Source organism: Rhipicephalus microplus, chromosome 8 (genome assembly GCF_043290135.1).
Source record: "Rhipicephalus microplus isolate Deutch F79 chromosome 8, USDA_Rmic, whole genome shotgun sequence".
Classification (NCBI taxonomy): Eukaryota; Metazoa; Arthropoda; class Arachnida; order Ixodida; family Ixodidae; genus Rhipicephalus; species Rhipicephalus microplus.
In genome coordinates, this window is record NC_134707.1 from 21,425,801 (window position 1) to 21,452,557 (window position 26,757).

At 45.9% G+C, this 26,757-nt stretch overlaps 1 protein-coding gene across 5 annotated transcripts in view; it reads right to left on the reverse strand.

Moving 5' to 3' along the window:
- Positions 1–503: 503 nt before the first annotated feature.
- The window catches only part of LOC119165738 (uncharacterized), a 34,663-nt gene continuing 8,409 nt past the window's right edge, over positions 504–26,757 (reverse strand). Inside the window, exons 1-4 of one of the 5 annotated variants that reach the window (XR_005108983.2) lie at positions 16,299–16,436; positions 14,534–14,613; positions 8,333–8,413; positions 504–714 (exon numbers count right to left, since the gene is read on the reverse strand). Coding sequence is in view for 2 of the 5 variants with exons in the window: in XM_075871273.1 (XP_075727388.1) it covers positions 515–714; positions 8,333–8,413; positions 14,534–14,613 (361 nt within the window). In the remaining 3 variants the exon portion in view is untranslated. Of the gene's footprint in view, positions 715–8,332; positions 8,414–14,533; positions 14,614–16,298; positions 16,449–26,757 lie in introns of those variants that run through there. The other 4 variants (XR_012885506.1, XM_075871274.1, XM_075871273.1 and 1 more) reach the window with 4 other exon arrangements.

Sequence of the window (26,757 nt, forward strand, 5' to 3'; positions counted from 1 at the left end):
CCTTACTGCATTCTTGGAAGCATCTTGGAGCATTAGATTGAGACAAGCTGCGGTTGGCCGCTTGCCTCTTCTTGGCTGATTTGGGTTGAACGGCTAGTCATTCACCTCTTTCTATTGCTTCTATTTCGTCTTCACCCCTTTCGATGGGGTTGCAGAAGCTCGGCGTCTAATCAAGTGGCGTCGAAGCGCTTCGGGCCATTGCAAGGGTAGGCGTGCCGACGCCGCTCGGAGTGGCCAGCGTTCCTTTAGCTAGGTCAGACATGTTTCATCTAGGGACCTTAGGTCAGCCTACGCTTCAGTGCTGCAAAGTTAAACGTTCCGAAAAATGTCGAAAACTCAAAGACGACAATCCGCGCTTCCTCGTGATGATAGTGACAAAACTCACTCGATGAAACCAAAATCAGGGTGAAAGTTGGCGCATCAGAGATAACGAAGATGCGAAAGGCCGGAACAATGCGCAGGTATATAAAGGCGTCAACAAATCATGTCCCGTGATAACTCCTGAAACAGAAATTTATTTAGCTCGACTTTCATATAATGCGGACAGATATCTTTCATTAGTTGTGCAGTAGTCCCTGTAGTATACATATTGGGTATACTGGCTTCCGTTACAATGTTTGTAAAATTCGGTATCACAATACAGCAGCACAGTTGGTATTTTCTTGAATTCCTTCATTGTACTCTCCCATGCGAGTAATTCACATTCCGGTCTATCTGTCAAAAAAATAAGATGGTCTAAAATATTATACGAAAAAGCTCACCGTTAATTAGTATCACAAATTTTCCTAAGAAAACAACTGTTGATTTTCCGAAAAACACACCCACATTGTACATGGCAAAGCTTTTAACTATAGCGTGAGAACAATTTTGAAGATTTACTATCTATGGGCTGTCCAAGCGACTTGAAACGTTGAAGACAGCTTGTCGACACATTGACCCCGAACCACTTAGGGTGTCATCCATTGACATATTCGGAGCACTTCCAGTAATACTTTTTTCTTCTCTATGCGGAGCAAGTCTATTCCATCGGCGGATTGAGACTGCTCCCTATTTTCCATTGGCAGATCTGGAGCAGCTCCGTCGCGAGATCTACTTCATGGAGCTGCTTTTTCTACTCCCTGGAAATCAGTGGATTCAACCGGAAGTCATAAGTGCCCGGTGTCTTGAAAGAGTGCCAACTTTGGGCACGCCAATGGATTGCGCCTCGCATCGGAGCTCACGTTTTGCTAGCGTAGCGTCGCTGTGTCAGCGTGCCTACTCATGCAAGAAAAGAGACGCACGCATTGCGTTCTATTCTGACCTTGCCACTTGCTCCAGTGGAAGTGCGTGTGTTCCAATGGTAGATTCCCATCTGTTGCCCTCCGCGAGAGTGGAGTGCTCCAGTGCAAAGTCCGTGGGTCACTTCGAATCCGCCAGTGGATGACGCCATTAGTGTTTACAAAGTCGTCATCCTCTCAAGGCTCTATCTACCCTGAAGATGTACCTGTAAATTCTTTTGAACATAAAGGATGCTGTGGTGGGGTACTCCAGAAAAAATAAGTGCATTTATATGCACATAGGTGCTATTTCCGTTTCGCCCCCATTGACAAGCAGCCACCGTGGCCGGGAATCGCGCTCTCTCTTTCAGCTAGTAGCATGTAGTGTTATTGCATGAACTCATACTATTATACAATGTTCGTTCCCCCTTGCACTTTGTCACAGTATGGCCCATTCATTAGGATGCCTCCAGCATGTCGATCCTCCTTGTCCTGTTGGACGTTTATTCATTCATGCTAAACGATGAAGATTTGCCTTTTCGTTGTCCACGTGAGAGGCTCAATAGTTTATGCTGTTCCCTGCATGTCCGTTGTCTTGTGGCACAAACTACATAATAACTGCTAGAATACATCGCGAAGCGACTGGATGTTTTAAAGCGACCGCATCGAGGAGAGGAAGTGAAGTTGTGAGTGACATTTGCGCAAAAAAAAAGAAACACCAAGAGGAGAAATCATGAAAGAAGCGAAGACTAACTGCTGAGAGTTTACTTTAGAAAAAAAAACACAAAAGTAGATAACACAATATATTACTGGTTAGTGGTTAGATGTTCAACCTCCACTTCCTCCAAGTTCCCCAATGGCCTTGCCACTATCTTGTCATCAAGGATGATTGTAGAAGGCCTCTACAATCTCTCGCGCCGTCTTACCTTTGAGGCTCGACAACATGTTCACTTCGTTTACAGCGAAAGCTGTTATGAGATCACAACTCGGGTCAGGCACAGTTGTCCGCCACCGCCGCTGGTGTCCGTAACCACATCGCACGACATTAGAAAAAAAAACTTAGCACTAATGACACAGTGGGGCTCAAAACTCGGGTATGCTGGGTACCAGCCCAGTATTATACCACTGAGCTACGCCGGTGCTTGTGACTAGTTGTCAAACTTGCCTTAGGTAGGTCTGATGTCTGGAAAGCAATGGCGTTAATGCGACCTATAAAGCGCTTTAAAACAGTGAAACAACAACCAGTCGTCACACAATTCGAATAGCACGGCGAGTGGGTCGTCCAATGCTCCAACCCATTACAAAAGCTTGTTCTTTTTCACCCGTTAACTGTGGCGCATACCCATCTCAGCCATTATTCCTCATCGTCGTCAGCCACTACAAGAACAATCGGCATGAAATTCCTTGCAAGTGTTTAGCGTATACCATGGTTCTCAGAAGAATGACGAAAAATAGCATAGTGAAAGCTGGCCACTACCCAAATAAATTAATTATAATGACCTCGTGGGTATCAAGCAAATGTACTTGCAGTAGTTACTCAATGACTGTTCTGAAAAGGCTCTAGAAGGCCTCTCTTCTAGCTTTCTCTGTGACTGTGTTGCGCCTTCCGCGCAGGCCTGGCGTTTTTTTTTTTTTTGTAAAAGAAGGCATTTACAGTCTGAACAATGTAGACAGAGAAAAGAAGTTAGGTTTCCTTTCAACGGGGTAATCTCAACCACGTGCCTTGTGCTTTCTAGTTATGTGTTTACTTCTGGCCGTAAACTTTCAGTTGTTAGTTCGCGCTTTTCCGTAATCTATCTCCTTCGTGTTCCTGTTTTCTTTTCACAACTGTCATTTATATTTAAATAACGACTTACCCAACGCTAAATTCTTCTGTGTTGTTAGTTGTGTCAGTTTATGGTTTACTATTATGGATTGTTAAAGAGATTGTTACGCAAAAATTTCAGTGTTGCTGTCGTTCTCAGCATAGGTATCAGCATGAAACATTGTGAGCGCAAAATCAGCGTTGCCTACGAGCGAAAATTCTAAAAATGTCTTTTGAACAAAATTACAACAAAAAACGTTGTTCAAAGGAGAACACTGACTTACTTTGCTTACTGCGCAGTGAGCAAGTGTTTTAACATATAGCGAAGACCAAAGACGTGAACAGTTCAGAAAAAAAACATTCGTTGACTGCCAAGCCATGCCAGGCGTGTCTTTAACTTAATGTTGCATGACAGAAGCGAGCACCCCACTACCCTGAAATGATGCGGTTGAGAAGCATTAGGACGCCTCGCCGACACTCCTCGCCCACCCTAAATTAGGCACCCCACCATCTGACACGGTAGACACATCTGACACTACCGACGGTGCAGTCTTAATTGCAATGGTCTGTTTCCGGTGCTTCACAGCCCATCGTCTTTTTCCAAAAGCTTGCCTTTCCCAAGCTCCGCCACAGTATTTTCGGCCGGGAATCACTCGCCATTTGCTTGGCAGTGAAGCATTTTCGTCATTTCCTCTAGGGACGCGTCTTTCATACCTTTACCGGTCACAAACGACTCACAGCTGTTTTAACGTCCACCAGCACTTCCTACGCACCCCGAGGAATCACATTGCTCGCCTTTATCTTGCAAAACACGAGAGCACGCCACTGGAAATACCAAGGTCGTTGCGGATGTGCTCTTCAGCGCTGCTATCCATGCAACACAGCATGGTTGAACGACCGTCGACATTTACAGCCATAGCTGCCACTCAGAAGAATGACGAGAAGCTCCAGCTGGTCCAAAACCACAACGAATATGTCATCCTGGCTGATGTCCTCACGCCTGCGACGTTGCCCCAACTTGTGATACGTTGACCAGACACCCTCGTTCCTGCGCACAATTATCATTTCGTCGAGCAGTCTTTGATGTCATCCGTTTGTTCACCCTGGCATTCGCACAACGCATCGATCTGTCACTTCTCGTTATGTGTGGCCGAGCTTCAACAGAGATGTCCATCAGCACTCACTTAAGTACCTAAGGTGCCTAAGTACCTAAGGTGAGTGCATCGCCACATAGTCCCTTCTTTCGGCACATTCGCTTCCCAAGACGCCCGCTTCAGCCACCTACACATCGATACTGTTGGTCCTCTAACTTCATGCTGGAACCGTCGCTAACTGTTCACCTGCATTGACAGGTTCACAGGATGGCCTAAAGCAATGCCTCTTCAAGCATAATTGTGGTGTCAACCACTCGAGCACTCGTCACTGTGTGTAAGAGCCGCTACGGCGTCCCTTCCACCATTACGACTGGCCGTCATCTGTTTGATGCAACATCGTTCCCCATCGATCTCAGCTACTCGATGTCAACCACTTCCAGACTCCATCTCTCCACTGAAATTATCGAATGTTTTATTTGCCAACTTAGGGCGTCCCTCATAGCGTCCCCGTTTTCAGCATCCTGGACCGAACCCCTTCTTTTCGTTATGCTTGGCATCCACACGTATGGGCTAGCGACTCCTTTATAAGCACCACTGAGCTGAGTTTTGACACCACTCTTTGAGTTCCTTGGGAATTCTTCAACGGCATACCTGTGGTACCCACATTTGTTCACGACTATGCATACAAGCTACTGAATGCTATGTGTACCGTGCTTCCTCTCTGACCCCAAGGAACATTCCATTATGTGCAAGTCGCGACCTAAAACACTGCACGCACATTTTTGACCGACATGGGGCCATGCGACCTCCCTTGCGGCCTCCGTATGAAGGTCCAATCAAGGCCATCAACCGCACACCTGAACACTTTTGCCTACTCATCATAAACGGCCGGGAAGATACGGTTTTCATTGAGTGTCTTCAGCCTGCGTACTTGGATGCCGACTCTTAAACAAGGTCCCATATTAGAATCACTTCACACGGCCAATCCCTCCGTGTGCATTTTGCGGCTCGACTGTCTGTTTCCGGCCACCTGTAACATACTCGTGACTTCCTCTCAAGAAAAGGGGGGGGGGGGGAGCTGTAGCGCACTAGTGCGGGCTATATGAATTCGACCAAAAAAGACAAAAATAACGGCGCAGCAAGCACGAGATGGCCCCACCTGTTTTCATTCGCCTCTACATGACTTGCTTTAGACGAAATATATAATTTTTTGTCGTACAGCATCGACATCTGTCTGCTTGTTCCCACATACGTACCCTCACAAAAAAAAACGTCATACCTGAGCGTAAGGCATGGCACAGCGACAGCAAAAGCTAGAAGAGTGGCCTTTCAGAGCCTTTTCTAAACACTAATTGGGTAACTACTGAAAGCACACTTGCTTGATACCCACTAGGGCAATAACAATAAACATTTGGTTAGTAGGCCGGCATTCGCTATGCTATTTTTCATCATTCTTTTGAGAAGCGTGGTATCAGCTAAATACTTGCAAAAAAATTCCTGCCTATTGCTCATGCAGTGGCGGACGACGATTAGGAATAATGGCTGAAGTGGGTACGAGCCACAGTTAATGGGTGAACAAGAACAAGTTTTTGTAATGGGTTGGAACATTGAACGACACCCTCGTTAAGCTATTTGAATTGTGCGACAAACGGTTGTTCTTTCGCGGTTTTCAAGCACTTTATAAGTCGTATTAACGTGATTATTTTGCTGACAAAACAGGCTTTTTTTAATGTCGTGCGACGTGGTTACTGACACCGGTGGCGGCGTTGGCGGTATTGGAAAACAATGGTGGTGTGTGACCCGATTTGTGACCTCATAAGAGCCTTTGCTGCAATTAGTCTAGTGATTACTATACATTCATATAAGAGAACCTGTACAATGTCTCTCGGTATGTGGCCCCTACAGCACCATCTAACGTAGATGCACCCATATTGACGCTCTGCAGTACATCTCTATGTCCACAAAAAACGTCAACTATCAATGAAAACAGAAAAGTTTGCAGTAGCTGTGGCAGTTAAGGATGAGAGCGCAATGAGAGAAAGTGGTGGGACACGCAGGATAATGTCACTGCATAACCGGAAAACTTTCGCTTAGCTCACCATCATGGGCCTTCTTAAAGAGCTATTGAATACCAAGACCAGACAGCGGAATGCGACGCATGCGATGCCTCCTCTTTAGCCCAACGGCAATTTTCCCAGGCATGAGCTTAAGCTCAGTCGGACGATCGGCCTCTTTCTGTGCCAATGCTGCTCGAGCACCGTCATCGTCTTTTGTCGGCTCACAAGGCGGTCAAGACCTCTTGCGCTATCTGAGAACTACGAGCCAATGCGAACGGCTTTGACTTTTGCCCAGCACCACTGCTGCATACGCGTCAGCCCGTATACTGATAATTTTCTCCTTTCTTTCTCGTGTCTTTCTCCTCTAGCTCATGTTTTAATCTCCTTTTCCCATCCCCAGCGTAGAGTAGCAAACCGGACATGTGCTCAATGCCTCCTCTCCTGTTATTCTTCCTTCCTTTTTTGAGCTAAGGGTGGGAACTCAGCGTTGCATCCAGAATAGCCACCATTGCCAGGCAAGAAGACGTGTGTCGTAAAGCTATCTTCAATATTGATTAATGCTGTTAGAGAGGCTGAGGCTTGGGCTCAGGTCGCTACCTTGCGGTGTTAAGGCTTTCACAAAATATCTCTTATCCTTTTGAAAACGTACCCAACGCAAAACACGTGATGCAGCGACGTAATGCGCGAGCTAATCACAAAGGCCACAGTCATGACGTCGTAGTACATGGGGCATGCGCTCCCAGAAGCCAACACTACCCCGACTACCAGAAGCACTGTGAGAGAAAAGAGTAAGATATAAAAGGCGTGTTTGCAAAGGTTCTAGACGGTCGTGAATCAAGATGTCGTGGATCAAAAAGTCTCGAGTTTTATTCCCGCTGAAGTCGCTTTTATTAGATGCGGAGCATCTTATACTCGCGCCTTGTAGTGCGCCGTCCGCGTCGTCCGCGCCGTCCACACCGCTTCTCGAACATTCGACAGCTGACGCGCGCGCATGCGCCGTCGCGCCGTCGCCCACTCTTCCACCATCTGTGCATCCCTTCCTCCTCTACACACCGCGCGCGCTTCACTCCTCCACCATCTGTGCACCCTTCCTCCTCTACACACCGCGTTCGACATCTACAATTCTCCTGATTCTCCAGTGGACGCGCATGTGGCGTCGCGCTTCGAGAACATTCAACAGCTGACAGTGCATGCGCCGTCGTGCTGTATATATACTCAAGGTCGGCGCTCGCTCGCTCAGTTGCCGCTCGTCGGTTGGTTTGTACGGCGCGTCGACGTCCAAGGTCGCGGTGAAATGAATTCCAACGAATCCACAAACACAATGATCGACGTCCCTTCGACCAGTGCCGCTCTTTCGCATACGTGTGTACGTGTTCACTCATTTAACACCCCCTCCTACAACCACGTTAACCAATTTAGCCATCGACCCAAGTAAGTCGCACTTTAGCACCCCGTTAACCAATTATATGGTCCGCATCCTCCTCAGTGTTCCCCCGAGGGAAGCTGCGGGCAATTTTTTTCTTGCAGTCATTTTTATGGCATGTGATCGTGTTCAAGTTTTCGACGTCATTTTCATGACGAAAGTGCACCATCAAGTCTTCAAGGACGCCGGCATGAAACATTCTCGTGGTCGAAAAAGCAAGCCTAATTACGAAAAAAACAATTAGAGACCTCAAGTTTCATCTTTTATAGTTGAACGCGATAGTGAGTGATATGTTGTTTCTAGTTCACTTTTCAACCATTTATTGCATGCTTCTTATACATGATCTTACTCGAGCAGTTTTAATTGTCTATTACTGCAATGTAACTTGTACAATGCAGGACAACTGCACTACAATGACACCGAGAAACGTAAATTGTTTTTTTGATTTGCCTCTTACTATTTTGAATGCTGAAATTTTTTCGAAAGCAGGTAATGAAAACTATAAATTTAATAGGTGTGCTTTACCCTCCAGCTTGTTCGGCCTCTTTTAATGTTACGATGTCATAGAGTATTCAACAAAAGAGATAATCCTATTTTTTGGGGGATTACCACGCACTCGCTGCCGATTATTTACGTAGAAGTCGTGTAACAACAAATGGCCTTCATTATTACTTGGATACAATTGCTCTTGCACTTACCTGACAGCCCGAGTGCTTTAAAAACACCACAATGGTGTGTCCTGTGCCAATACATTAGTAACTTCTCTGTTTTTGGTCTCGCTGAAACATCATGAGCATTATAACATTACTATGGCTACCAATACTTTATAATATTATACGAAGGCACACATACAAAGATCGCCTAGGGACGTAGGGAAAGTACAGGTAAATTTTCTTATGAAACAATTAACAGCAAAGAAAGCTAAACAGAGAATGAAGCTGTGGGGAAAACCACATGAGGCAAAGGATAATGACAGGCAATTGGCACTGTCAAGCGTTATTCTGACGCATTCCTAATGTAATGCCTCATGGCAAAGTAGGATACTAGATAAAACGAAAGAGATGTTAATAACTGCGTATAAAAAATTACTTTTAGTGCAACATTCACTCTCAGTTATATTCTTAGTGGTTTTGCAGATAGTTACTCTTACAATGGCATCAATTCTATCAACCACTTGGTTTTTCGCGAGCCCTCCAAGTGTTTTTACTTCAATAAATCTTGCTAACGTAACAGGCGCTCGAAAACTGGCTCAGCCTTCATCCGCAAAATAGCAAGTTGGGCCAGTTGGATCACATTCATAACTGAATATTTTGTAAGGCACACCAAAAAAACAGACGGACAAGAGAGGCTGACAAGAACAGCGCTTGCTTTCAGAAGTGAAGTTTTGTTAGTCTGAACAAAAGGTATTTAACGCGGTTACATGGTTCTTCACCCATGTGCAACAGAACATGGTACAACAGAACCACTCATATGGGAATTACAAAATTGTCCATGTTATTTGGCATTCATTATATTTCACAAGCACTACGTGTTGAGAAACGCGTATTCGTTATCATGCAGCACAATTGTAGCTTGGCTAACACACTCATGTCCTCTCTAGCCGTTCCATGTCAGTAAGCATTCCATGTCAAGCTTTCGGTATTAGTTGGGGCAAATATTATGTATTTCGTTTTACTAACGTTATGTTGCAATTTAAATAAACTAAGAAAACCCGACAGCCGATATAGGAAGTCATTAACCTGGCGTTCAAGCTATAGAATTGATGTACCACTGAAAGATATACTGCTGTCATCTGCACACATTTTAACTTGGGTGAACGTGGGATATCACACCGGTTATTTATATAAATTATGAATACCAGAGGGTCAGATATCGACCCTTGCGGTACTCCTCTTAATATATTTGCGAAAGAGGATGGGCTGTTGTTTATACAAACTTATTGATGGCGGCTTGTAAATAATCTTTCATTTTTTCAAAGATCACACTACGTACACCGTACTTGTTAAGTACCTAATGGCATACAGAATCAAATGCTTTTCAAAAATATATGAACAAAATGAGTGAGTACAGTTTTTTTTCGATATTTTTATATAGTTCATGTTTAACTTTAAGCAAAGCTGTTTCACAGGATTTATTATTTTTTTGTAAGCCATATTGAGTCTCATTTGTCACATTGTACTTGGTAAGGAACATATACAAGCCGACGTTAGTTGCATTTTCAAGTACTTCAGATAAAGCAGAAAGGACGGATATTCGCCTGTAATTAGTTTTTGCCTTTCATACCCACCTTCAAAGGCAAGGCATACTCTCGCTATTTTAAGGTGGTCTGGGAAAATGCCAGTCTTGAACATTATGTTTATTATTTGAACAATGACTGGAGCTACAATACGAGCTACGTATTTAATGTAGTTGCCTTTATCTCCTCAAAACCAGCTACAACATTATTCTTAATCTCATTTATTAGTTGTAATATTTCCTGTGATGTCACTGCAGGTAGGAACACAGGGTATGTATAAGATTGTATTATTTAAATATATTACGAAGAACTCTATTGCAGTCGTTTTGTACTTGTCACTGGTCACGTAATACTCACTCATCTTATTCGCTGTTTCACTATCAGATAATGTCCCTGAATTAGTCTGAGACGAAGCAGTGATGCTTGTCTCTCCTGCAGTAGATTCTTTACCTCATCCCACACCTTTCTAGAGTGATTTTAATTTTCGTAAACAGCTTTTCATAATATATTTATTTCGCTCACTTTAACGTGGTGGTCAACCTGTTACGGTTTTTCTTAAACTATGACAGCACTTCCAAGTTTCTTGTCTGAAAAAATGTGTGGCACATTCACTTTCGGTTACCCTATCATCTCCGAGCAAGGTCCTTTATCAAGATTCACTTTGTGGATATGGCTGTGATTTTTAAACATACTTTGAGTAACTTCTACAGCACACTTGAAGGGCACCCACGGTGCCATTCATATTAATAAATTTTATGTTGCAGGCAGGCGTCCGCTATGCCATTTATCAGAACAGCGTGGTATCCGCTACACACTTGCAAGAAATTATGTCCATTTTGTTGAAGCTGTGGCTGACGATAATGAATTATGAGTGAGGCTCTTGCATTATGTTGAAACATTCGACGAACTACATAATATGCAGTTCCCATTGTGCAACGCCTCATGGTTCTCTTTCTGCTCTAAAACACTTTCATAAATATAATAACGGGATTTCTTTCTTGACATAACGCTTGTCTAGGGTCACTTTGCAGCTGAGTTTCAAGCACCGGCGTAGCTCAGTTCTTTAATACTAGGCTGGCAGAATGAGAGTCCCGGGTTTTATTCTCTTTTGTAAGTTTTTTTTTTCATTTTGCATGATTGTGGTTGTGGACAACAGCGGCGGACAACTAAAACGCCAAAAACAACCCCAATGGTCTCATAACAGTTCTCGCTGCAAAACTGCGGTCTTAGTTTTATATCAAGCCAAAGGCCGCCACCAAAGCCACAAGCTGGGCAGGAAATGGCATGCCAACTCTGTTATCACTTTAGTTATGTTTCTAAACTTCCGTGATGGTTCCTGTACTCCACCTTGGCCAATTTCAAACACATGGGTATGAATGAGTTCTTAAATGGCTTAAATAGGGCACCTGTGCGGTAAAAGTACTTGCTCGAAAAGTGCGGCTTGTGTTCTTTTTAGGCCAAAAAACCCAGAATGTTGAAGTTGAAGTGCGGTGGCCTTCATTACTGTTTGAGGCATGATGAACTGGGAGACCCAAGATGTATTTTAGATCATCTCGACAGTTAATCAAGTTAAAATATAAGGTCTTTTTTTTCTCTGAGCGATATGCAGCCGCTATCACCAATTGATCGCCCTTAATGTAGACATTTTAATGGGTTTTAACCAGTATACCACGAAAGTAAGAATCCTCCATACATTATTAGTGCAATTTTTACGGTACAATATTATATTTGCAGAATATTTTTTTATGTTTTGCAGCAATAGCACAGTTTAACGTGAATGCATCCTCGTGACGGTTTGTAGTACTTCTCCGTCCCGACGAGTAACATCCCTGATCAATGACTAAGAAAAATTTCGTGGTGCCTGTAGCAGTTCGCGGTAATAGTGTAATTACAAAAAATGGAGAGACTACCAGTAGGTCATTGTTGAGCGCACGCAGAAAAAGGGCTAAATCACCCATCTACGGCATGTTAAAGTGAGATAAAACGACGCCGTGGCACAACAAGACAGAAACGCAATCCGTGTCATGTCTGCTCTCTGACCCGTTCGCGATTTTTCTTAAGGCGAGCAGAAACGGGAAAAGCAATCCTAGAACCAGGCAGATAAATGCTATGGCTGAGGCTTGCGATAAGGTCATCACATGGTGGTGTTTCAAGCAGTTGACAAAATTACTCTTCTGTTGGAAACGTGTTAAGTGGAACAGACGCATAGCAACGACGCGTGGCAACAGCTAATCGCGGAAGCCATTGATTTGATTGATTGATTTGTGGGGCTTAACGTCCCGAAACCACCATATGATTATGAAAGACGCCATAGTGGAGGGCTCCGGAAATTTTGACCACCTGGGGTTCTTTAACGTGCACCCAAATCTGAGTACACGGGCCTACAACATTTCCGCCTCCATCGGAAATGCAGCCACCACAGCCGGGATTTGATCCCGCGACCTGCGGGTCAGTAGCCGAGTATCTTAGCCACTAGACCACCATGGCGGGGCTCGCGGAAGCCATGATCATCGGTATTAGTGTACCCGGCATATTGCCACAAAACGATAAGTCGTTGCTTTGACTCCCGTTAACGAAACTTTTTTTTCTTTGCGATCTGCTGACGTCTATTTTTGACGTAATTGTCATGACAGAAATGCGTCGAAGAAATATTGGTGGGCTCGGGCGTAAAGCACTTTCCTGTTGAATATAACGCAGCAGATGCAGAAGAAGCACCACAACCGTCTGACGATGTCACACCGCGCAAGCATTACGGCACGTAAGTGTGGCATTCTGCGACATTATGGAGTAGCATTGCGGAATCTTTGAGAAGCGAATGAAACTGCCCCTTATAGAAACGACAAAGTCCATGAGTGTAAGAAATGTAGGTACTATGGTAGTACGAAGCAACATGAAAATTCATGTGCTTTTCAGGAAAAAGGCGTGTTGCGCAACAAATAATTCATTGGAGTCTGGACATCAATCAGGGACCAACGTGATTCGTACGTGGTCACTCTATCGACTGTGCTAATCACGAAGCTACCAAAGGCCACTAAGTGCAAGAATTTTTGTGCAGCTACTAAACAGGAATCGGGAATTAATTTCGCGGAATCCAGCAAGGTGGTGGAATGGCAAAAAAAAAGTATTCGACAATGACCTGTTTGTGACACAAAGGCAAAAATAAATTCGTTTGCATTTCTCAGTAAGAATAGTTTTCAGCTGCCGAAGAACACAAATTGTCATGGAGATCAAGCCCGCGACCAGGACAACTTTTTCGACCACTAGGAAGCTTTATTCTTTAGAACTGCGCGTAAACTTACTTCTGGTGTAGTGCTTCGAGTAGGCAGTTGTCAGTTTCCCTTTCTTAACACATCCGCCTTCATGCAGGATTCCTCAGCACTAATATGTAGCACATTTCCTCGTAACGTAATGAAAGTTAAGTCACCTTGCCCGAGTCTTGCCTAGCCGGAAAACAGTGCGGAGTGAGGCAGCCTTTCTTTTTAGGGGTGAAGCTCTTAAAAGCGTGAGTACGTATGTATGGCGTGGGTACGTATGTATCTCTTGTATGTACGTATGTACGTGACCGCCTATAGTTCAGCCTTTGCAAACTGCCCACTTTTTTGTCCTTGCAAACATTTCACTGCGCCCCATCAGGAATCTGCCATTGAAGCGACCATGAAGCTATTATAATTAAGGGGGGACGGAAGCAATGTATAGCTACCATTTAAGGAAAAAAATTCTTCTGCAAATATATACAGTGTTTGTCACGTCTTTGATGATGCAGTGGGCGATATTCGCGTATGGTTTACAGTGTAGCAATGAAACCCTCCAGCGCTTCACCTCACTCATCACTATTCACTCGGTGGATATGATGTGATTTTTTTTTCTCGTCAGTTCGCTTTTTCTGCCTTCCTTTCTGTTTAAAAAGATCTGTACCTAACATCATCGTCAAGGCTTTCGAAGCACCGGAGGAAGAAGGCCTCTCTTTGCAGGAACACATTAGAAGGCCACTCAATTCATGGGCGGTCCCCCATACTTAGTATGAGCCACAACAAATAGAAAATACGCACTCAATATGCTATAGATAACTCTGTTATATGTGGTTTCACCTTCGTTATGATCATCATCCATGTCTTCTCGAAGAAAAAGAAGACTTGTTTTTTCGCCATTTCTCTCTCTTTTTTCTTTGTACATTTTACTAATAGTCGGACTATCATTATACAGGATTCCCATAAAGATTATATCTTTTCTTGGCCAATCCTCCAGAGTGGGTATGTGCCAGTGTTAACAGGCAACAAACAAGAAAACAGACAAACAAACAAGCACAAGTGCATGACTTGGATGACTATGTTATGTATATATAGTTTAGCCTGTGTTGCGCTAAGCGTTGACAACGACAGGTGAAAGAATGCTCCACGAAAGCGCTCAGCACCTAATGGAAACCGAAATTACCAAATCATCAACCCTCATTAGGTGGCAATGGCGAATGGTACTCTTCTTTCACATTAGTCATTTGGTCGGATAGGCCCCATCGTAGTACTGTTCTACGCTTCACGCTATGATGCTCAGCTCGTAAACTTTTGCAGCTGCTCGGCCACACTTTGCTATACACATTCACGACAAGTTTCACAAGAGAACTAGTGAAATTGTGGAGAAGTGCGAAGAGAATCAGTACAAATCTCACTTTGTCGTTTTAGCAAGCAGGGAACACTAGGGTGCATTGGGCACTGCTCCTCGAGGGTCGCATTGTCTTTCATTTTCTTTCTGCAAATGTTGTGAAAAAAACGCGTAAAAATTTAGTTTGAAAGATATAGCCAGACTTATGATATATGTTTCCACCTACAGAAACTATCAGCAACGTTCGATGCACAAGACGCCGAAATATTTACGACGCTTTCGTTTATTTTCCTTAGCTTAGATCAGTCTTTTAAGATTACGCGCAGCGCGCGGAAGGGTAAGTTTACTCAAGAGCAGTGTAGTGGTCATGGTGCTCTATACCACCGATGCGCAAGTCGCGGGATTGAATCACGGCCGTGGCGACCGCATTTTGGATAGAGAAGAAATTGCTTGAGGTCTGTGGCAGCACGTTAAAGGACTGGGGGTTATCGAAATTTTCGGAGTCCTCCACAACAGCGTCTCTCATGATCACATCATGGCTTTGCGACGTTAAACCCCAACATTTATTATAGTTACTGAGGTTTATTAGCATGCTTGCATGAGCACCAGAAGAAACAGTTAAAGAAAGATCATCGTTCCACCGGTCATTCCACATTCCGCTGACGACTGTTCTCGACGTATGGCGCGTATCACTTGAGTCGAATTGCCTGGCACAAATTCAGAAAAATGGAAAGTCCTCTATCTCGCCAGTTTGCCGCTATCTTATTCCTCAGGAATCGAACCGAAGCATTCTACATGGCAACCAAACAATCTACTAGAGAACCACGCCAGGTCTCGCAGCTACTATTCAAACAGACCCTGATCTTCCTGAAACGTCAATTGTGGTTGCAGTGCTGGCTATCTAATTAATTAAATTTTACATATGTACTCCGAAGACACAACCGTCAAGTCGCGTTAACATTCATTGTAGTTGGGTGTCATGCGCTAAAGTTATGTAGTGTCCATGGCTGCCATTCTCGCGACGACTGGCGCTTCACATTAACTTTTCACTTCTGGTAACGCTAATACTCATGTTCCTGTTCGCATCGTTGCGCAAGCGCCACAACTGGTTATCTAAACATCTGAAAATGCAGTTTTTAAAGTAAGATACTTTCTAGTGCTCAGGGAACGTTTCAGAATGACGACATATAGGACAATGCGCACAAATTAATTTCCAAAGGATGCGTTCTGTCCTATGTCTTCTTCCTGAAGCGTTCCCTACGCAATAGAAAATGTATTTCTTTCAAAAATACAATACCAACCAGCTCAAGTGGGGAGTCATTTGAAACTGCTCAACATATGTTCGTGCAACATTTATAGATATGCTTGGCGTGATTTTTTGACGACTCGATGAACCAAAAAAGAATCGCAAGACGATCACCTTCTCTACGCATGCTTCGCATAACGTCGATTCACAAGACATATAGATTTGCCGACTTGTTTTTTCGTTGGGACTTCCTCCATGCTCCCACCATATTCGATGGGGGAAGATGTAACCTCCTGCGCACTACTTCAAGGATGTAACCAATTAGCCTCCAGACGCATGCTGTAGAATACAGATTGAAGGTGGAGCCGAAGGCGAAAGAGAACTGCTTGCCAAAGGCACGCTCCGTTTTTTATCAATTATATATTTATAGTTTTTACACAATAAAATAAAAACGTATGGGTTCTGTGGTCACTCCTGTCTTTTTGAAACACACGCCATTTTGTCAGTGATAAAGACCAAAAATATTCATGATCTTTAAAGAGTATCAGTTATCGCCAACAGGTCATGACGAAAATGCTTTACTTACTCCTCATGGCCACAGGTGAAGTGATAATCGTAATCATAGTAGCATCTGTGTGGCGTGCAAGTGAGGTTTTTTGTAAGCGTAAAGTAGGCACATTCGTATTCATTTTTACGTAGAGTGCTGGAATATAACCAGAGCGGTGCTGTTGTATTAACCATCTGCAAGAGAGTATTACCTTTGACAAAGTCATTTATATGTACCTCTTTAAACAGACTATTAATTTAAAATTTTATTTATTGAACTAATATTCCTTTATTTAGTTATTTTATGTAATAAATGGTAACCTGAAGGGAAATAAAACGGCCCAGACAGCCAAGAGACATGTATTTCTGGAGTCGATCACAAACAGATATATGACATCGTTGCAAAACGACACCCCTGTCTTTTGAAGCCCATCTTCTGTGCTCTCCTAAAAACGTAATGACATTTCATCACAACACTGTACATTAAAAACCGGGGTGATGAAATGCTTCCTATATATTTGCGGGGATCCTCGCCGACTGCCGAAATACGTGCTGTTTGAAGAAATACAGGTGGAGATCTCACGAGGTAGGAAGTCAAGATCTTATCAATGGCAGCATTTCTTCAATGTTTACATTTTTCATCAATATTTTTATTACTCATTAGACTATGACTTGAGAACTTTCTCTATGTGATCCTTGCAATGCCGCTGCCCACAATGGCGGTCTATTCACTTTGCCGTAACTTTTGCCGCGTTGCGCTTGTCCTGCTGTTTCACTACGCTGTGTAAGTAAAGCGTACCGGGTATCGGTGTTTATTATGTGTTTGTGTTTGTCACCTTTGTGCGGAATTCACCATATCTGGTGTCCAGGTACATGTTAACGACTTCAGCTAGCGCAAATGCTAAATCATGGTCACGCACGCCAGTTCCCAGTACGTATACGCGCCTCTAGGCACCCACGTGGCGGGGTCTGCATCAAGCAGTGCTCTGAATGCCAAGCATCAACAGACTTTCTACAAAAATTTGTGACAATGAACAATAACTAAGAAACTACTTTTGGGAAGACACGTTCCACTTTCCTGTTATACCAATTCCAGTGATGGAGGGATCAGCCGTGCTTTTCATAAAAACTACGTGCCTGTGTCCCCATTTGTGACTATTCTTCAATGCCAACGTCCCGTGTGTGCAAATTTATTATTATTAGTTTTTTTTGCGCTCACTTCTCTTTGTTTCTCATCTTTCTACTCCGCTTTCCCTTTTGACCTGGCATAGCGTAGCCGACTTGAATTCTGTACGGCTAACCTGCCTGCCTTTTCGCTTTTGTATTCCATCCATTCTTCAGTCCACTCACGTCTTCCTTTGGCACCGCAGTTAGTCAACCCGGGTCTGTTTTAGATAGAACGAAGGAGTGCACGGGCACTTGGCTGCGACGTCAAGTTTGGCGCGACCGAGTGGTGGCGTACAGTGTCCAGACCGGTTAGAGTGCCTCGATGCGCGCGCCCCCACTTAGAGTGGTGTCAGCCTTTGTAAGGGCAGGTGCCGCCTCCTCGGCCTTAGCGGCGGCATGGCCGCCATTTTGACGCCACTCAGTCACTTCTGCGTGTTCGCTGCGCCCGAATAATTGTGCTGGCGCTCGCTTTTCTCTGGTTTAATGCGCTCGCTACCATCACCGTAGCGGGTATTGCGTGCCGCAGGGCACTAATCATTGCAAAAACTCTGGAAGCTGTATCGTTTCCTAAGAGACCCGAAATAAAGGCCTTTTCAACAGTGAAAATCAAACATGACAAGTGGCATCCGACAAACAGATCATCCATTCACAGCGTAAGTTTCCAGCCGGTATTCCGCATGCATAATTTGTACCGGCACCAATATCGTGTAAGCAACGGACACGCTGACGGCTGTATGCTTGATTCTCGTGTGCATGAATCGCGTATTTCATTTCGTAAACATTGCTTGCTGCTCTTGGTTGGTACTGTATCTGCCCTTCATTATTGGTTTCACTATGTGCGGTGAGAACTTTATTATTAAATATACATTACACGTGTTTCTTTGCAGATGATATCCTTGTTTTTTTTCGTAATATTCATTTGTGGGAATAAAGCTTTGCGCAGCGGCGGTGTCGTACCCACTGAAGTTTAAAGAGTGTGTGTACGTTCCGGAATCACCATATGATCACGAGAGACGCGGTATACATTGGAGCACTTCGGAAATTTTTAACAGGTGTTTTTATGTAACTTGCACCTAAGTTTAAGAACTCCGGCATTTCATCTCCATCGAAGTGGGGCCACTGCGGCCGGAATTCGATTACCGACCGTTCGAGTACCAAAACCGTTACATAGCCACACAAGTTCTTTCTTTCTACGATCTTTTCCTCGGTTTAGGTACGCCTTCTATGCTGGTGTGATGACCCTTGTAAGAATGTGTGCAGTTCAAATTTTTTTCATTGTTCCTGTACTTCAAATTTTCTTTTCGTGCTGTCTCGAATCATTACGCAATTGATGTTGTTTTTTTAATCATTTACGACCACTGCGAAGCAACTAGTGACAGTACTCAGTGAATTCTGCCATGGAGCGTATAATTTGAGTTGCTTCTGGCAGCGCTGCATTAATGCACAAAAATAAATTATTTCTACACTGGATGATAATAGGGGAAACGGCAGGCGTGTACACACGCACACACACACACACACACCGTCAGTATTTAAACTCTTTCAGCACGCATTATTATTTAAGTAAATAATTTATTTATTAATACTGTGAGCTATCAGGGATCATACGCAAGTGCTTATGCAAACTGTACTCGCGAAGCGTCCATACAAAGAAGATGCATAAAGACAAGACGGGGCACCGCTGTGTAGAATGAACATGCTATGTCGCAAAAAAAACAAAGAAAACAAGTAAAGTTGTGCGATGAGAAGATCGTGGAGAAATAGTTAAGGCAATAAGAAAGGCGTCCGCCTCAGTGGGTGTGGGCACGGTACTCGGTTGCTGACGCGAGGCTCGCGCTTTCGATCTAGGCCACGGCGGTCTCATTTTGAATAACGTAAAACACCAGAGGACACCCATGTACTGTGTCAGTGCAGGCAAAAAAAACTGATTGTCAAAATTGCTGCAGTCCTGCAATCAGGCGACATTTTAGAACCTAAAAGCCTCAGATAATAATTAACACTAACAAAGAAAGCATATAAACGACACCACCAATATATATTTAAAATCCCCTCTGTGGTAACCAGCGTGGGGATTTGTTTTCAACATGAAAGAGTCAGCGTCTGCCTCTAGCGCATAAATCATGCGCAAGCCGTCAGCTTACATGAAATATGCGCTCCCTGCATGCATTCAGGCAAAATTAACTCTAAAACATGTCCAAGCTTCAATAAGAAGAAAAGCTCGCTAGCTTGCACATGTTTCCGGGCGTATCAGGGCACCACACGAGCGTTGCGTAGCGGGCTTCGCATACGGTCGAGTTGTGGTGGGGAGGCGCAATGGCGGCGGTTGTAGCAGACGACGCGGCTGTCCTCACCCTCAGCGGAGCGCGCGGGCATCAAGGCACCCTAAGACCGGTGGGCTGCTGGCTGGCAGTCTATAGGCTGCCAGCGTGGCACTCGTGGCTATGGTGCTCCTGCAGCCGTCTGATTACCTTGATGTATACCGAAATTATTATTATGAGAGATTGCTATATAACTAACATAAGTGACAAATGGTAGTATGAGAATCATGAAGCGGGTCTCCTATTTAACATAACATAGAAGCCATATTGTTACACGCAAGAAGTACACGAAAAGGTTGAAAAACAGGCGAGCCTGGATGGTTCGCGTTTACTTCCACAAGGGGTCTCGAGACAGCACACCCAACGTCGTCTTCCTTCTTCACCTTTTTTCTGAATGTTCATTCGCGCTGTATGCGCCGTGCATTGCAACCGCTCGTGACATTTCCCCGTTGGCAGACGAAGCCCGCCGGGCGAGTCACTCAGTGGTTCGTGCATTGCATAGCTTCATGCGAGCGACGTGCGCCACTTCTGTTTTAGCCGAGCGCCGTCCAGTGCTTGTGAGCCGTGCTATGCGGTAGTTGACCTCACTGAGGCGTTCGAGGATAACGTAGGGCCCGACATAGTGAGCGAGAAATTTCTGGTACAGGCCACGTTTCCGTAAAGGCGTCCAGAGCCACACCTGATCTCCAGGATTGAAGTGAACATGTCGGTGACGGTCGTCATAGCGGATCTTTGACCGGTCTTGCGAGGTGACGGTGCGTAGCCGAGCGAGGCGTCGCGCTTCTTCTGCTCTACAGAGAATCTCGTTGATCGGCTCACTGTGATGAGCAGAGTAGGGAAGCATAGTGTCAAGATTATAGCGTGGTGGACGAGCATAAAGGAGAAAGAAAGGTGAGTAACCAGTGGTCTCATGTCTTGCGGTGTTGAAAGCATAGGTGATGAAAGGCAAAATTGTGTCCCAGTTTTTGTGCGCGGAGTCGATGTACATGGACAGCATGTTGGCAAGCGTTCGGTTCGTGCGTTCCACTAGACCATTAGTCTGTGGATGGTATGGAGTGGAATGGCGGAAGCTTGATGAGCACAGACGAAGGGTCTCTTCGACAACATCCGCGGTAAATTGCCGCCCACGGTCGCTGATTACGATGCGAGGAGGTCCGTGTCTGAGGATAACTTGAAACAGCAAGAAGATGGAAACGTCTTTTGCTGTGGCCGACGGCAGTGCTGCCGTCTCACAATAACGGGTTAAGTGGTCTACGCAAACGATGACCCAACGATTGCCGTCTGTGGATCGCGGAAAAGGGCCCAGAAGATCTATACCAACTTGCTCAAAGGGGGTGCTAGGAGGCGAAACAGGCTGAAGGCGACCAGACGGCGCGTCAGTTGGTCGCTTGTAACGCTGACATTGGGTGCAGCTGGCGACGTACCGTTCGGTATCATTGCGCATCCGGGGCCAATAAAAGCGTTCCTGAGCACGGTAGAGTGTTCTTGTGCATCCAAGATGTCCGGAAGTTGGTTCGTCGTGCATGGCAGATAATACGTGACTGCGAAGGCTCTTGGGGACAACCAAAAGGTAGCGCGCACCGGTAGCCGAGAAGTTCGTCTTATATAGGGCGCCGTCACGTAAGCGAAAACGATTGTCTGCAGCGGACTCCCGCGCGGCCGCGAATAGCGGCTGTAAGCTGTCGTCTTTCCTCTGCTCTGATATGAAGGTATCCATATCCGGAAATCCCGTGGACACAAAAGCGATGTATTCATCAAAGTTGTCCGCGTCACATTCAGTCGTTGGGAGTGGCAGGCGAGAGAGACAATCAGCATCAGCGTGTCGCCGGCCGCTCTTGTAGGAAACAACGAAATCATACTCCTGCAGACGGAGCGCCCAGCGTGCTAGTCGACCAGAGGGATCCCGAAGATTCACAAGCCAGCATAGAGAGTGATGATCCGTGACGACAGTAAAGGGGCGCCCGTAGAGATACGATCGAAACCGTTGCACAGCGAAGACGACCGCCAGACACTCTTGTTCGGTGACAGTGTAGTTGCGCTCGGGGCGACTCAATGAGCGGCTAGCGTACGATATCACATGCTCGCTGTCGCCGACACGCTGAACTAGTACGGCGCCAATGCCAACACCACTAGCATCGGTATGAACTTCTGTCGGTGATGACGGATTGAAGTGGCGAAGAATAGGCTGGGACGTCAACAGTAGCTTTAGCTGCCGAAACGATGAGTCGCATTCCGAGCTCCACTCGAAAGGAACACCTTTTTGGAGAAGGCATGTGAGCGGATGAGCTATGTCAGCAAATTTGGGAATGAAACGGCGAAAGTAGGAGCATAACCCTAAAAAACTTCGTAGCTGCTTCACAGAGCGAGGTGCCTCGAATGCCTCCACAGCTGTTGTCTTTTGTGGATCTGGTCGTATACCTTCTTTGTCGATCAGGTGTCCCAGCACAAGTGTCTGTCGTTCACCAAAATGGCACTTTTTAGAATTAAGCACAAGGCCGGCCTTCCTCAAGCAGTTCAGTACCAAGTCCAGGCGCTCGTTATGCTCACGAAATGTTCGGCCGAAGATCACAACGTCGTCTAGGTAGCACATACAAACTTCCCACTTCAAACCGCGAAGTATAGTGTCCATGAACCTTTCAAACGTTGCGGGGGCGTTACAAAGCCCGAAAGGCATCACGTTGAATTCAAATAGTCCATCGGGCGTTACAAAAGCGGTCTTCTCTCTGTCATCCGGGTGCATAGGGATTTGCCAGTAACCTGATCGTAAATCCACAGAAGAGAAGTAAGAAGCCGCAAAGAGGCAATCGATGGCGTCGTCAATTCGTGGGAGTGGGTATACGTCTTTCCTAGTAACGGCATTTAGGCGACGGTAATCGACACAGAATCGCCACGTGCCGTCTTTCTTCTTCACCAGTATCACTGGAGCTGCCCAAGGGCTAGACGATTCCCGAATTACTCCTTTACCCATCATTTCTTCGACTTGAGCGCTGATGATCTTTCGCTCCGCAGAGGACACACGATATGGTTTTTGACGAATCGGTTCAGCGGATCCTGTGTTGATGCGATGGCGAGTACGGGATGCAGGAATCGATGTGGGGCCGTCGTGCTGTGCAAAGTCGAATATTGAAGAGTGTTTCGAGAGCAGGGCCATCAAAACACGACGTTCATGGTCACTGAGCGATGTAGCTACCATTCCGAGCATGTGTTCGTTTGCGGTGTGCGAGACACTGGTTTGTGCTGTATCCGGTAGTTCTGTAAGCACTGCCATAGGTATAAATGACTCTCCCTGAAACGTAGCAAGTTTTAGGCCTTGAGACAGCACTACGGCTTCAGTGGAGCAATTTAGCGTCCATAGCCCTGCGCATCCATCGGTAACTGAAACCATACAATACGGAACCAACACATTTTTCTTAAGACAGTTTCTATGGACCGGTTCCACCGCAACATCGAACGAAGTACTAACAGAAGACGAACAAACAACAGGAACGCGCATCGCGGATAAAGCGGGCACAACAGTGTCTTCAGAAACACAAAACACACTCTCTTGCTGGGATGATTCTTCTAAGAGCGCAGAGGACACACTTCCGCAAATACTGAGTTCTCCTGTTCGGCAGTCAACATTGGCGCCACACAATTTCAAAAAGTCAATGCCGAGAATTACATCGTGTGTGGAACGCGGAAGCACGGTAAACTCAGTGTTAAAGGTTTGACCACCCAAGGAGACATCCACGTTACACACACCAACCGGGTATAATGAGTCCCCACTCACTCCACGAAAGCTTGTGCTGTGGTCCCAATGAAACATAACCTTGCGTCCCAGCAGATTTTTGAACACCACACTCATGACAGAAACAGTTGCTCCCGTGTCGACTAAAGCCATGGTAGAAACGCCATCAATAAGTACATTAACCTTATTCTTCAGCATGAAGATAGGTGGAGGTATCCGAGTCGGCAGCAAAGATTTTCCAGCGACCTCACCTCCATCGGCCGCGCTGGCTAGTTTCCCGGCGGTGGTGACGCGAAGCGGCGTCGAGGAGATGATGACGTCACACGCCGTCTGGGAGATGGAGATCGAGACGCTCGGAAAGCTGGTGGTGGTGTCAGAGTACGTTCGGAGGCAGGAGAGCGGTAACGGTTTCGATACCTTTCTTGTTCTCCAGAATAGCTGTCCAGAGGGAAGTGACGGCTTCTTTCTTCTCGGAAGTAGCCTTCAAAAGTGGTGTTTCCTGGCCTATTAGTGTCCATTGCACGACCACCGTGTTGCATAAACGATCCCGACTGTCCATTGCTGAATGCCCGACGTCGGTTACAATACCTAGCTATGTGGCCAGGCGTGCCACAGTTGTAACACACGGGCAGAGGGCGAACTTCCGGACGCTGATTGAAATATTCCACAGCGGCCACAGGCTGAGAGTAACTCATCCCCTCCCCTTGGATGTCGTAGGCAGTGCTGGGTCTTCGTGGGCGAACGTCGCGTGGATGCTGATCAAAACGCCGATCAATCGAGTCGTAATGGCGTTGTTCGGTCTGGCCATAATGCGGGTCGTGTCGGTAGCTGTTACAATCCGCAGCATTCACCGAATGCTGCCAAGTAGCCGGAGGAGATGCGCAGACGGCGTCTCGGAAAGCGACGGAGGCGCAACGCGGCACCGCATAACGCGTTTGTTCTTCGTGCCGCAGGAGCTCCTCACGGACAATCTGCCGAATGGTAGCTGAGAGGTCTGTCTGCGGACTCACGTCAACGCTGGCCACAGTCGTGACATTGGCTAGCCGTCCAAACTTCGGCGTGATTCGGCGAGTTTTCAGCGCCTCGAATGTGCGGCAGTGCCGAATCACGTCTGATACGGTGTTCAGGTTGTCTTTTCCAATGAGGAAGTTATAGACGTCTTCCGCAATACCTTTTAAAAGGTGTCCCACTTTATCTTCCTCGGGCATTCGAGAGTCGATGGTCTTACACAGCTTGAGAACTTCTTCAATATATGTCGTGCAAGTCTCGCCGATCACCTGAGCTCTCTGAGCTAAAGCTGTTTCCGCTCGTTTCTTCTTAGTGTCCGAGTCGCTAAAGCACTTCTTCATTTCTTCAATAAGACTGCTCCATGTAGTAAGCGTGTCGGCGTGGTTTTCATACCAAACCAGGGCCGTGTCCGTCAAATAAAAAACGACATGCCTGAGCTGGCTGGCCGGGTTCCAGTTGTTGCATTGGCTTACCCTTTCGTAATGGGTCAGCCATTCATCGAAGTCTTCCCCTGGCTTTGCTGAGAACGGCCGTGGCTCTCGGTAATGCTGATACAGCGGTGGTCTTGCCGAGGCATTGCTGAGGGGGTCATTTTGCTCCAGAGACATGTCGGGGCGCGATGGCGAAAGTCCGGCAAGGCGACGGCTTCTACGAAGTTCTGGTGCTGACGGCTCCGTCGTAGGTCGTGGGAGGTACCCAGCACAGCTCCACCAAATGTTACACGCAAGAAGTACACGAAAAGGTTGAAAAACAGGCGAGCCTGGATGGTTCGCGTTTACTTCCACAAGGGGTCTCGAGACAGCACACCCAACGTCGTCTTCCTTCTTCACCTTTTTTCTGAATGTTCATTCGCGCTGTATGCGCCGTGCATTGCAACCGCTCGTGACAATATTCACGAGGTGTTCGTGGCCGTTTCGCTAGCGTGGCATGTACCAGATTCGGTATTGGGTCACGTGACAGTACCACAAATATTATTTATAGGTGGTACCATCCCAATCATGCTACGTGTTTCATGTACAGCAAGGTTTACATGCCAGGCACACAAGTGCGCTCGCGCCCGGTTTACTATACCTTCTAATACGGCAAGATTGATATAGTTTGATGTGCCTATGACTAACATAAATGACAGATGAAAAATGGAAATCATGACGGACATGTCATGTGCAACATGATTTAAAAGCAACGCCTATGGTGCGCTCATGGTTGTTTCGCTTGCTTGATATGCACCAATAATGGTATTGTGCGAGGTTACTATACGATGAATGTAGATAATAGGTAGTAGTTGGAAAATTATAATATGCCTGTCATTTACGACATGTATTACATGTTCCACTTATACTACACTCGCGCCCGTTTCACTAGCTTGATAATCGCAATACCCACAGGCTGCAGGTGGCACGCCCTGCAATCTGAGATGACTGCGGCAGGAGCATCAACCTACCTGCTCGCGTAGAAAAACATAGGACGCGCGGGCGTGCTTCATATGTTTGAAATGAGTAAAAGGGCGCAAGGCACATGCCAGGCACTGGAATATGCCACACGTGTGCGAGATCACAATGGTGGGCAGACGCGCCACGTTCATGTACGAGAATGAACGGAAGATGGCTGGTGACACGCGACCCGAGCCGTAATGAAAAATCTCGAAGGATAATCTTTAACTGTGCATAGGGGCTCCGAGCGGCGATGACGTGAGAAATCAGTGTCACTACAGCGATAAGAACAATACATCTACCCGGTTCTGAAGGATGTCGGCGTTAGAGGTCCGGGAAGTGGCCATCAACCTCGGAGTTCCCGAGTGATGTTGCCCAGACTCACTGCACCCTTGTAGAACAGTTTCTGCTGGACTTGCAGCTATTCCACTTCATGCCGGAATAGTACCAGTCAGTAGAGCGGACCCATCACAAGGAAGACCTTGATGAGCTAAGCCTAGCCTACCGAGGCTGAACACGACAACGAAGACCGTGACACCAGCGATGAAGACGAGTGGCTCGTTCGGTGGAAAAAGAGCACGACCACAGGAACTCGCGTTGAACGTCGAGGGAGGACTCGGCTAAGTGTCCACACAGCAAACGGCTCCGAGCCGACGTGATAACGCGATGAACTGTAAGGACGTTCCATCCTTGAGACGCCATATTGGCTTAGCACTAGCGGCTATGGTTGGAGACTCATTTAAACTGTGCTACAGCTAGTTTTGGTTTAAATATGTACAAGTGAATATTGGAGTACTTTTGTGTACTCGCGAGTGTTTGTTCTCGCTTTTCAATTTTTGCCTTTTATCT